The sequence below is a fragment of the Babylonia areolata genome, chromosome 23 (genome assembly GCF_041734735.1).
Source record: "Babylonia areolata isolate BAREFJ2019XMU chromosome 23, ASM4173473v1, whole genome shotgun sequence".
In the NCBI taxonomy this organism is placed as follows: domain Eukaryota; kingdom Metazoa; phylum Mollusca; class Gastropoda; order Neogastropoda; family Buccinidae; genus Babylonia; species Babylonia areolata.
Genome location: NC_134898.1, coordinates 37,909,613 through 37,922,112, shown reverse-complemented (window position 1 = coordinate 37,922,112; position 12,500 = coordinate 37,909,613). Strand labels below are relative to the sequence as shown.

Below are 12,500 nucleotides of genomic sequence, written 5' to 3'. Positions count from 1 at the left end.
GCACACATGCACACACACGCACCTGCACACTCGCACACACACACACACACACACACACACACACACACACACACACACACACACACACACACACACACACACACACACACATACACAAACACATTCACGCACGCACACTCACGCAAGAACACACAAACAGAAACACACATACACACACAGGAGCTGGTCCAAGTCAACTAGTGGAGTTTCGTCTAAATCTTTTTATGATTCAACCAAACTCAGTGGTCTTTTCTAGGTTGACTCTTTCCTCTTTCGCGTACCTGCCATTCCTGTTTCACCGGGGATATAATTATTTTCAAATACACAAGAACAAACTGGTGACATTAGGGGTGCAAAGGCCAATCGGGAATAGCCAACTATGATATAAAAGCGAATAGGAAACAGGTGAATAGGACACACACACACACACACACACACACACACACACACACACACTCCTTTTTATACTTATATTTCCTATTCACTACCGCAAGGTGATTCAGTCACGTACCTATCATAATCTAAGCAAGCAGGCACGCACTCTGTGTGTGTGTGTGTGTGTGTGTGTGTGTGTGTGTGTGTGTGTGTGTGTGTGTGTGTGTGAGAAACGAAACGAATTTTTGTTTCACGAGGGTAGTGAAGCATAGCTGCTTTTTTACATCCGGCTCTCAGAGAGCCCTCAGAGAGAGAGAGAGAGAGAGAAAGAGAGTCTCTGTGTATGTGTGTGTGTGTGTGTGTGCGTGCGTGCGTGTGTGTGTGTGTGTGTGTGTGTGTGTGTGTGTGAACTACAATAAAATAGGAAAGAATGGCACACTCTGGACCACTATCTGTGTCAGGTCATAGCCTGCTAAAAGTTGTCGCACACGAACCGTCAAGGCGACATCGGTCTTCAGGACGTCGGCATAAAGGATTCCCCCGTGACACACACGGAGACATCTTAGGCCTGTCGCACATTGTAGCGTTTCTGGAGTTACAGTGACAGCGCCCTGATCAACTGTCCATTCTCAGTCTTTACTTGATCATTTGAGGTGGTGACAATACATAACTTTGACTCCGTCAGTACATTCCTTCAGCGATGTTTCCAACGAGTCTGAAGAAAACGAAGATTTTCACGCGAGAACTCACTGCAATCGCTGACACATATAGATTCCCAAAACCTAGGCCGCTATGAGAGTCTGGCAAGCAGAAGCAGGGTTATATAGTGTAAAAACTATTTCACTTAACTCACGATGTAGATGACGATAATGGCGATGAAAATGGTGAGGTGGGGGTCTGGTCTGGTCTTGTCTTGTCTTGGTCTGGTCTGGTCTTGTCTTGTCATCTTTTGGTCTGGTCTGGTCTGGTCTTGTCATCTTCTGGTCTTGTCTTGTCTTGTCATCTTTTGGTCTGGTCAGGTCCTGTCTTGTCATCTTTTGGTCTGGTCTTGCCTTGTCATCATTTGGTCTGGTCTTGTCTTGTCTTGTCATCTTCTGGTCTGGTCTGGTCAGGTCAGGTCTTGTTATCTTTTGGTCTTGTCTTGTCTTGTCTTGTCATCTTCTGGTCTGGTCTGGTCAGGTCAGGTCTTGTTATCTTTTGGTCTTGTCTTGTCTTGTCTTGTCATCTTTTGGTCTTGTCTTGTCTTGTCATCATTTGGTCTGGTCTGGTCCTGTCTTGTCATCTTTTGGTCTGGTCTTGTCTTGTCTTGTCATCTTCTGGTCTGGTCTTGTCTTGTCTTGTCTGGTCATCTTTTGGTCTGGTCAGGTCCTGTCTTGTCATCTTCTGGTCTGGTCTGGTCTTGTCTTGTCTTGTCATCATTTGGTCTGGTCTGGTCCGGTCCGGTCTTGTCTTATCTTGTCATTTTTGGTCTGGTCTTCTCTTGGTCTGGTCACGTGCTGTCTTTTCATCTTTTGGTCTGGTCTTGTCTTGTCTGGTCTTGTCATCTTTTGGTCTGGTCCTGCTCCCCCCCCCCCCCTCCGGGCCCTCCCCCCGCCCTCCAAAATAAATCCGTCTCTAGGCCTGATCAGCGCGTTGGGCTTGTGTGGAGGTCAGGCTTCTGTTGCTGTCTTTTTTCTTTTCTTTTTAAAATTATTTTTGATTATTACATTTTACAGCAAATGTGATGTAGCGTAAATGGATATGTCCAACCCCGAAAACGGAGTATGGCTGCCTACATAGTAGGGGCAAAAAAAAAAGGTCATACACGTAAAATGCCCTCTCGTGTACATACCAGTGAACGTGAAAGTTGCAGCCCACGAACGAAGAAGAAGTAGAAGGATATGTCCTCCTCGCTCTCAACACCTCCATGAAATTGCCACACTCAGTCCAACCCCCACCCACTATTTTTTTTCCTTTCTAACAGACCTAAAAGACACCTACACGTCAACTCTGGACGGGTCTAACAGAGTCCTCCACATCCCCCATAAAACACACACACACACACAAAACCAACAACTAACCCCCACTCGACAATCATCAAATTTCAAAATTTTTCCTTTCCTTTCTTCTTTTTTTTGTGGTCCGACAGACCTGGAGGACAGCCACGAGCTGGCGATGCTCATCCTGCCCTCCATGGGCTCCGTCTTCCTGCTGGCCCTCAGCCTCCTCCTGTGCTCCTGGGTGTGGCGGAAGGTCAGGTGGATGGACGGCGAGTCGGACGAGGAGGAGATCCTCCGCAAGGACTACTCCACGGCCAAAACCCTCGTGCGTCGAGAGTCACCGGACGGGGAGGGATCCTCGGCGTTGCAAGGGTCGTCGCAGGCGGGCAGGACGTGTGGTGGTGGTGGTGGTGGTGGTGGTGGCTCCCAGTGAGTTCTTTTTCTTCATTTAGTTTTTTTTTTAAGGGGGTGTGGGGGCAGGGGGTGCGGAGTAGGTGGGTTGGGTAGGGGGTAAAGTGTGTGTGTGTGTGTGTGTGTGTGTGTGTGTGTGTGTGTGTGTGTGTGTGTGAATGGATTCGTTAATGTGTGATTGCATGTGATTGTGAGGTAGTAGGGGAAGTTTGTGTGTGTGGGAGGGGTGGGGGGTGGGGTGGGGGAGGGCGTGTGTGGGTAGGTAAGTGTCTGTGTGTGAGGTGGTGGTGGGATTTCTCTGTGTGTGTGTGTGTGTGTGTGTGTGTGTGTGTGTGTGTGTGTGTGTGTGTGAAAGGTTGGGTCAGTGTGTGATCGGGTGTGAGGTGGTGGGGGAGTGAAATGTTTGATTTATTCGTTCAATATTTCTATAACATTCCTCGGCGACCACATTAACCGCATGCCACACTTTACTCTCTCCTGACCCATTTAACTCACCCATATAAAAAAAGAAAAAAAAAAGAAATCAGAAAAAAAACACCAAAATCGAAGATTTTGATCGATTCAGTCTGGCTGTATGTCAGACGACGTAGTGGGTTATTGTTAGGTTAACTTTGTGTTTTGTTTTAAAAAAAATTAACATTGGGTTTCGTTAGAAAGAACAGTTTAATTTTTTTTCTCTTCAAAACGTAGATGTGATAAAAAAAATAAATGATTAAAAATTGATCTTGCTTTGCTGACTAGATCGGAGAGATTGAAGCGCGAGGTGGGGGCAGGAGGAGGAGCAGGAGGAGGAGCAGGAGGAGGAGGAGGAGGAGCAGAGCAACAGGTGCCAGCCAGCCCGCGCTCTCACCGCGCCGTCCTCACTCATCAGCAGAGCCTCAGGGAGACGCCGGGCTCCCCCTCAGGCCTGATCAGAGAGCACAGGGCCAGCGTTCACAGCGTTCACGGCAAGGTAAGGAAGGAATGGCAGAGAGAGAGAGAGAGAGAGAGAGAGAGAGAGAGAGAGAGAGAGAGTGAGAGAAAGGGGGGAAGGGAAAGAGAGAGAGTCAGTGTGGGCCAGTGTTTACAGTGTTCATAGCAAGGTAAGGAAGGAATGGCAGAGAAAGAAAGAGAGGGGGAAGAGAGAGGGAGAGGGGGGATGAGAGAGAGAGAGAGAGAGGAAGGGGGAGAGAGAGGGGGAGAGATAGAGAGAGGGAGAGAGTGTGGGCCAGTGTTCACAGTGTTCATAGCAAGGCAAGGAAGGAATGGTAGAGAGAGAGAGGGAGAGGGGGTGGGGAGAGAGGGGGGAGCGGGAGATAGAGGGAGTGAGTGTGGGCCAGTGTTCACAGTGTTCACAGCAAGGTAAGGAAGGAATGGTAGAGAGAGAGAGAGAGAGAGAGAGAGGGGGGAGAGACACAGAGAGGGAGTGAGTGTGGGCCAGTGTTCACAGTGTTCATAGCAAGGTAAGGAAGGAATGGTAGAAAGAGAGAGAGAAAGAGATGGGGGAATGGTAGAGAGAGAGAGGGAGAGGAGGTGAGGAGAGAGGGAGAGAGAGAAGGGAGAGAGAGGGAGAGAGAGAGATAGAGAGTGAGAGAGAGGGGAGGGGAAGGGAGAGAGAGAGAGAGAGTGTGGGCCAGTGTTCAGTGTTCATAGCAAGGTAAGGAAGGAATGGTAGAGAGAGGGAGAGGGGGGGAGAGATAGAGGGAGTGAGTGTAGGCCAGTGTTCACAGTGTTCACAGCAAGGTAAGGAAGGAATGGCAGAGAGAGGGAGAGAGAGAGAGGGGGAGAGAGAGAGAGGAAGTGATTGTGGGCCAGTGTTCACAACAAGGTAAGGAAGGAATGGGAGAGAGAGAGAGAGGGATGGACAGGAAGAGAGAGAGAGGGATGGACAGGAGGAGAGAGAGAGAGATAGGGCGGAGGGAGGGAGAGGGGAGAGATAGACGAGGGAGGGGAGAGAGGGAGAAGAAGGGGAGAGAGAGAGGGAGAGAGATAGAGAGAGGGAGTGAGTGTGGGCCAGCGTTCACAACAAGATAATGAAGTAAGGGATGAAAGGAAGAGAGAGAGAGAGAGACAGAGACACAGAAGGGAGGAGAGAGAGAGATAGGGGTGAGGAAGGAGACAGAGAAAGAGAGAGGGAGGGTGGGCCAGTATTCACAAGGTAATGAAGGAGAGGAAAAGAGAGAGAGGAGAGGGGAGAAAGAGACGGGCTTCCTCTCAATACAGGCCTGATCAGAGAGCACAGGGCCAGCGTCACAGTGTTCACAGCAATGTAATTCCTGAGAGAGAGAGAGAGAGAGAGAGAGAGAGTGGGGGTGAGATTGAGGGAGGGGGTGGGCCAGTGTTCACAGCAAGGTAAGGAAGGAGAGGAAGAGAAAGGGAGGGGGGAAGGGAGAGAGATAGAGAGGGAGGAGAGAAAGAGAAGGGGGAGGGAGGGGGGAGGGGAGATTGAGAGAGAGTGGAAGGTTTGGGGGAGAGAGATGGGGATGGATAGAAAGAGAGAGAGAGAGAGAGAGAGAGAGAGAGAGAGGTGGGGGTGGGGAGAAGCATGGAGGATGAAGGGGGTGAGGGAGAGAGGGACAATACGAGAATACGAATGGTTGATTTAGCAAAGGCCTTTGTCCCCTCTGAAGGGGTATGAGTAGCCATCTTTAATATCCCCCCCCCCCCAGGCCCCCCAAAAAAACAAACAAAAAAAACCACATAATGTCAGCACGATTTCTCTAACTTTGAACGCTTTATTCAAATAAAGACACAGCTGAAACAGTGTCAGCTGACGCCGGTAACTTAAATCTAAAGCCATTTGGGTGTTTAGTATACTTTGGGGCGATAAATGTGTTTCTAACAGATTCTGGAGATAAAGATGGACAGCACAGAATAAAATGCATTTCAGCTTTATTTACTCTACAAAGAGGACATGATAAATCATAATCTGCATGATGCTTGTACCGATGAGCATGAACATCTGTATCAGATATTGAGAGAGAGAGAATGAATGAATGAATGAATGAATGAATCTTTATTTTCCAACGGTGAAGATATTAGCACTTTGGCCGACTTACACATCTGCCGTTGTTCTAAGAGACACACAAACATGTACCCATATAAATGTAGTTATACTGAATACTTAATACACGTATAATGTACGAGTATAACACAGCGTCAAACTGAGAGACACAACATCGCTCACATCTGTACTGAACGGAAGCGAGTAACACACACACGCACACACACGCGCGCGCGCGCACACACACACACACACACACACACACACACACACACACACACACACACACACACACACACACACACACACACACCAAGGGAAAAGCAACAGCAAAACCCTAGCATGAATGCTACACATGAATGATTCAAGTGAAATTAACACAGAAAAGTAACGATAAAATTTTAAACACAGGTGTAAGAGACATAAAAGACAGCAAATAAGGCGACGGGTAATAGGGATATGGACAGATAGACACATTATGTGAAAGACAGAGAGAGGGAGAGACAGAGGGGAGAGAGAGACAGAGACAGATAGATAGACAGACAGGCAGACAGACAGAGATGTAAAGATATGTCAGTGTGGGGAAGAAGAAGAAGAAGAAGAAGAAGAAGAAGAAGAAAAAGAGTTGGGTGAGGGTGGTTCACAATTTGTAATTCAGAATCGTAGACGTAGAGTGAGAGAGAGAGAGAGAGAGAGAGGGAGATAGAGAGGGAGATGCGTGGCTCTTGTGCGGGTTCTGTTGCTGGAGTTTTTTTTTGTTTGTTTGTTCTCTCTTGCTGTTGTTGTTATGATTATATTTTTTCAGGGTAGCGGAGAGGGGAGGTTTTGTAGTCTGGAGTACTTTCTTTTGATAGTTGTGGTTTCCTGGATGTATGTATACCTCTGTGTGTGTGTGTGTGTGTGTGTGTGTGTGTGTGTGTGTGTGTGTGTGTGTGTGTGTGTGTTTGTTCCTTCGTTAATTGTTGCTTCACTTTTGAGCGATACTAGACGAATGAAGTTAAACGTAAATTGAACCATTAGATTTTATACCTGTACTCCATTCTCTTTTCTTCTATTTCTGATTCTGTCTCTTCTTTGCTAAGTGTCTCTCTGGTTTAAAACAGGGCGATGTCTGCTCCCCTGTTCTGTTTTAGTTCTTTATTAACAAATTGACTAATGGCATCATTGGTTACAGCAAACATGGTATTCAGTGGTCATCTGACTTTGTTTAATTACTTGCTGATTTTTTTTTCTCACAGTGCGACTCATCTTCAAAACCAACTGACTGTGTAATGTAATTGATTATTTATCTTACCGTCTTGCACTGATTGTTAATCTAGACAATTCCAACACTACTGTTTTCGGAAATGGTCGATATCTTGTAAGTTGTGAACATTTGTATATCAGTGATAATAAATGAATATTGTTGATATGTACAAGCACATTGGTGTTTATCTATCTACTTGTCTTTGTTTTTCCTTCACGACGAATGACGTTGAACAATAATGGATATCTGAGTAATCATTGAAACGTTGTGATCTGTTGAAAAATGTTTTTCTTGATCCGTTTTCCGTGTTATTTTATTGTCAAATTCAACCAGTTTTTTCATACAGATATGAGATGTGGGATTAAGCTCGTGCTCAAAGTCCATTTGGAAGAAAACAACAACAAAAAACTACGACAACAGCAACAACAACAAGAAGAAAACATGTGTCCGTTGTGAGAAGATTTTGGGGCATGAGCGCAAAGTCAGTAAGACATGCGAACATACACTAAGGTGAGAAAGGCAGAAACCCTTTCTTGCTTCTTGTTATTATCTAGGTGCAACCTTTAAAACATCGTTGTCGCCAATTGTGTATTTATGCAACGTCAATAATATCACTGTACGAAGACGTTTAGCTAGATTTAGAACTGAAAATGTCATTTCTTTAATTGCAATTTCTTGCAGTTTAGCAGCCAGACAAAGACAGATGTTTTTTTAAAACCCTTTTATACTGTAGCATTTGATAGGCTGTCAAGGCCGACAAACGCCTCGAGCCTGTTCGTAGGTCAGGCTGTCCTCCCCTTTCGGTATCCCCCACCTCCACCCTCCTTTAAAAAAAAAAAATTATATATATATATATATACATCTTTTTTTTTTTTTTAGCAGACGACATGCATCCTAGATGGATCAATCCATATGTGAATGCTGACAGTTGCAGAAAACATTCAAATTCTGGCGAATGTTACGTTAGCTTCAAATACAGGGCTCACTGCAACAGCCAGCAAAGTTTACGTTTTGTGATTCTTTTGTGAATGAGCAGATTGTGAACGTCGTCAGGGTCAGCACTGCGACGCGCACGACATGCACCTCTCTTAACGTCGTCAGGGTCAGCACTGTGACGCGCACGACATGCACCTCTCTTTGTGAATGAGCAGATTGTGAACGTCGTCAGGGTCAGCACTGCGACGCGCACGACATGCACCTCTCTTTGTGAATGAGCAGATTGTGAACGTCGTCAGGGTCAGCACTGTGACGCGCACGACATGCACCTCTCTTTGTGAATGAGCAGATTGTGAACGTCGTCAGGGTCAGCACTGTGACACGCACGACATGCACCTCTCTTTGTGAATGAACAGATTGTGAACGTCGTCAGGGTCAGCACTGTGACACGCACGACATGCACCTCTCTTTGTGAATGAGCAGATTGTGAACGTCGTCAGGGTCAGCACTGTGACACGCACGACATGCACCTCTCTTTGTGAATGAGCAGATTGTGAACGTCGTCAGGGTCAGCACTGCGACGCGCACGACATGCACCTCTCTTTGTGAATGAGCAGATTGTGAACGTCGTCAGGGTCAGCACTGTGACGCGCACGACATGCACCTCTCTTTGTGAATGAGCAGATTGTGAACGTCGTCAGGGTCAGCACTGTGGCGCGCACGACATGCACCTCTCTTTGTGAATGAGCAGATTGTGAACGTCGTCAGGGTCAGCACTGTGACGCGCACGACATGCACCTCTCTTTGTGAATGAGCAGATTGTGAACGTCGTCAGGGTCAGCACTGTGGCGCGCACGACATGCACCTCTCTTTGTGAATGAGCAGATTGTGAACGTCGTCAGGGTCAGCACTGTGGCGCGCACGACATGCACCTCTCTTTGTGAATGAGCAGATTGTGAACGTCGTCAGGGTCAGCACTGTGGCGCGCACGACATGCACCTCTCTTTCAAATCATCCGCTCTGACACGTCTCTGTTCACACAACCACATCTGCTCCATTTCATCCACAACAAACAAATGGCCACTACAGTGATATTTTTAAGCTTTAAATAGATTATTAAAAAAAAAACCCAAAAAAACCCCAAAGAAACCCCCTGACCTGGTTATTATACAAACATCCATAAACATACGCAAACCCAAAATTAAATCAGGTACCAACATACGAGAAAAATAGTTCTTACTCTTCTTTCTCTCCTTCTGGTTCTCTCTCTCTCTCTCTCTCTCTCTCTCTCTCTCTCTCTCTCTCTCTCTCTCTCTCTCACTCTTTCTCTCTCCTCTCTCTGTCTCTCTTCATTCTTTAATCTTCAGTCCCTCTGTCTCTCTCTCCCTCTCTCTCCCCCCTCTCTCTCCACCTCTCTCTCTGTCCCTCTCTCTCTGTCTCTCTCTCTCTCTCTCACTCTCTCCCCCCTCTCTCTCTAAGTTCTCTCTCTCCCTCTCTTTCTCTCTCTCTCTCTCTCTCTCTCTCCCTCTCTCTCTCACCACCCCTCTCTCTCTATATATATTTCTCTCTGTCTGTCTGTCTCTTTGTGTCTGTCTGTTTCTCTGTCTGTCAGTCTCTCTCTCTCTCCCCCAGTTCTCTCTTCTTCCGCTTCTCTTCTTCTTCTCCTCCCTCTTCTGCGTCATTGTCTTCTTTCTCTTCTACATATTCTTCTCCGTCGTCTTCTTCTTTTAGTTCCCTCTCTGGCAGAATGGTTAAGACGCTCAGCTGCCAATACAGAGAGTCCGTGAGGGTGTGGGTTCGAATCCCGCTCGCGCCCTTTCTCCTAATTTGACTGGAAAATCAAACTGAGCGTCTAGTCTTTCGGATGAGACGATAAACCGAGGCCCCGTGTGCAGCACGCACTTGGCGCACTGAAAAAGAACCCATGGCAACGAGAGTGTTGTCCTCTGGCGAAATTACGTAAAATGAAATTCACTTTCATAGGTACACAAATATGTAAGCATGCACTCAAGGCCTGACTAAGCGCGTTGGGTTATGCTGCTGGTCAGGCATCTGCTCAACAGATGTGGTGTAGCGTGTATGGATTGGTCCGAACGCAGTGACGCCTCCTTGAGAAAGTGAAACTGAAACTGAAACTTCTCCTACTCTTCTGTCTTCTTCTTCTTCTTCTGCTTCTCTGTCTTCTTCTGTTCAGTCTTCGTCTCCATCTCAGCTCTTTCAAGTCAGGCCTTAAAACCCACCTTTTCCCCAAATAGCCTTCCGTCCCTGCCTTTTTCTTGTCTTCAGTTTCTCCAGTTTTAGAGTTATGCATGCGTGTGATTGACTGGTGCAAAAGCGCTTTGATTTGTCTCTGCACAAGATTTAGCGCTATATAAATACCATTATTATTATTATTATTATTATTATTATTATTATCATCATCATTATTATCATTATTATTATTATTATTATTACATCTTTTTTCCATCTTCTTCTCCGTCATCTCAACTTCGTCTCAGTCTTCTCCTTTTCCATTTACTTCCTATGCTTCTTTTTCTCCTTCTTCATCTTCGTCCTCTCTTGTATGAGAATGGCTCCTTCGGACTCTAGAACAAGTCCCAATATTTTATTTTTAAAAAACAAAACAAAACAAAAAAAAAAAACAACAAAAAAAATGAGTATAATTTCGTGAACTCACAAATTCACGTTTCACTCGACTTTTTTTTTTCCAATTTCATTCTTTTAATTGTTTTATCATTTTATCTTTTGAACAAGGGAACATTCTAATGACACCTATCAAAGTGACCTGTTCGGTTTATGCATCCAGAATGGTTGTGTTCCGCTCTGAACAATCTTTTATTAAACATGCATCGCGAAACACCACTTCAATTGTACAGTGCCAAAGCCTGAACAGTTAAACCGTGCCCCTTTCTCTCTCTCTCTCTCTCTCTCTCTCTCTCTCTCTCAAAATCTATGTGGCAACCTATGCATGTATCTTCTGTCTGTCTGTCTGTCTATCTATCTATCTGTCTGTCTGTCTGAATATATATCTGAATATCTATCTAATCGTCTATCTATATCTCTACATACCCAATACTGATATATACACTAACAATATCATGCTGAACCTGAACTATATTATATTACCTATATATTTCCTAATTTACAAACACTTGAGAGAGGTACAGACAGATAAAAGTTTGAGAATGGGAAACTGAGAAGTAGACAGGCAGAGTGAAAATACAAACATTTTATTCGTCAAAACAATGGCATTTGCTCCTTTAAACCTAATATTTGGGAGAAACACAGGCAGATAGAGCAAACGAGTTGAAAAGATAGATAGAAGGTAAGGAAAATGTCTCTTTTGAAAGGGTGTGTTTGTAATTGAATATGTATCGTTCACCTAATTTACTAACTTAGCTGTTAAGTATGTAGTTCATGTGCAAACACGTCGAGAGAGAGAGAGAGAGAGAGAGAGAGAGAGAGAGAGAGAGAGAGAGAGAGGTGGGGAGAAGGAGGGAGGGAGAAAGAATGCGAATGTTTTATTCAGCGAAAGGTGTTTGCCTCTTGAACGAATAATCCTCTCTGGAAAGAAAATACAGGGCGAAGCAAAATGAGAAAGACAGACAGACAGACACCCAGAGAGAGAGAGAGAGAGAGAGAGAGAGAGAGAGAGAGAGAGAGAGAGAGAGAGAGAGAGTATATGTTGTAAAAAACAAACAAACAAACAAAAAACAAAAACAGTAGCACATTGAGCTTCATGATTTTGTGCTGTCGCAAGACGTGAGATAATAAACAGAAATAAACAGTCGTTTTTAAATCAAGACCAAAAAGCACAGAAGGTCTTTAAGAAGGCACTGGGAAAGGACAGCGAAGTGGGTTTACTATTTTTAGGCGGGTATCTGGAATATTAGCACCCAAAACAATGCAAGCAGTCATCGTTTCGTGTCATTTCTTCACGCCGCAGTTCATGTTATTTCTGCTGTTGGAACATGAGTAGATAGATAGATAGATAGATGTGGATACTTATTTTGCGCCTATCCTCGGTCGGAGACCAAGCTCTAAGCGCTTTACAAACACGGGGTCATTTGCACAACAGGCTGCCTACCAGGGTAGAGCCGACTGATGGCTGCCACTGGGCACTCATCATTCGTTTCCTGTGTCATTCAATCAGGTTTCAGGCACGCACTCATACACACTCATACAAACATATAACATTTTAAGTGTATGACCGTTTTGTTCATTTACCCCGCCATGTAGGCAGCCATACTCCGTTTTCGGGGGTGTGCATGCCGGGTATGTTCTTGTATCCATAACCCAACGAACACTGACATGGATTACAGGATCATTAACGTGCATATTTGATCTTCTGCGTGCATTTACACACGAAGGGGGTTCAGGCACTAGCAAGTCTGCACATATGTTGACCTGGGAGATCGAAAAAATCTCCACCCTTTACCCCGTCACCGAGATTCGAACCCGGGACCCTCAGATTAAAAGTCCAACGCTTTAACCATTCGGTGATTGCGCCCGTCGAGTAGTGTGTTGTCCTTTGCTACTTTCAATCGGGAAAGTTGAATACGTACATTAT

The 12,500-nt window shown here is 45.4% G+C and overlaps 1 protein-coding gene across 1 annotated transcript in view; it reads left to right on the top strand.

The window, feature by feature from the left end:
* The first annotated feature begins 1,244 nt into the window (after window positions 1-1,244).
* Window positions 1,245-12,500, top strand: part of LOC143297669 (synaptotagmin-1-like) — a 39,150-nt gene continuing 27,894 nt past the window's right edge. Inside the window, exons 1-3 of the mRNA XM_076610089.1 lie at window positions 1,245-1,275; window positions 2,504-2,783; window positions 3,603-3,717. Of these exons, the coding sequence (XP_076466204.1) occupies window positions 1,245-1,275; window positions 2,504-2,783; window positions 3,603-3,717 (426 nt within the window). The remainder of the gene's footprint in view (window positions 1,276-2,503; window positions 2,784-3,602; window positions 3,718-12,500) is intronic.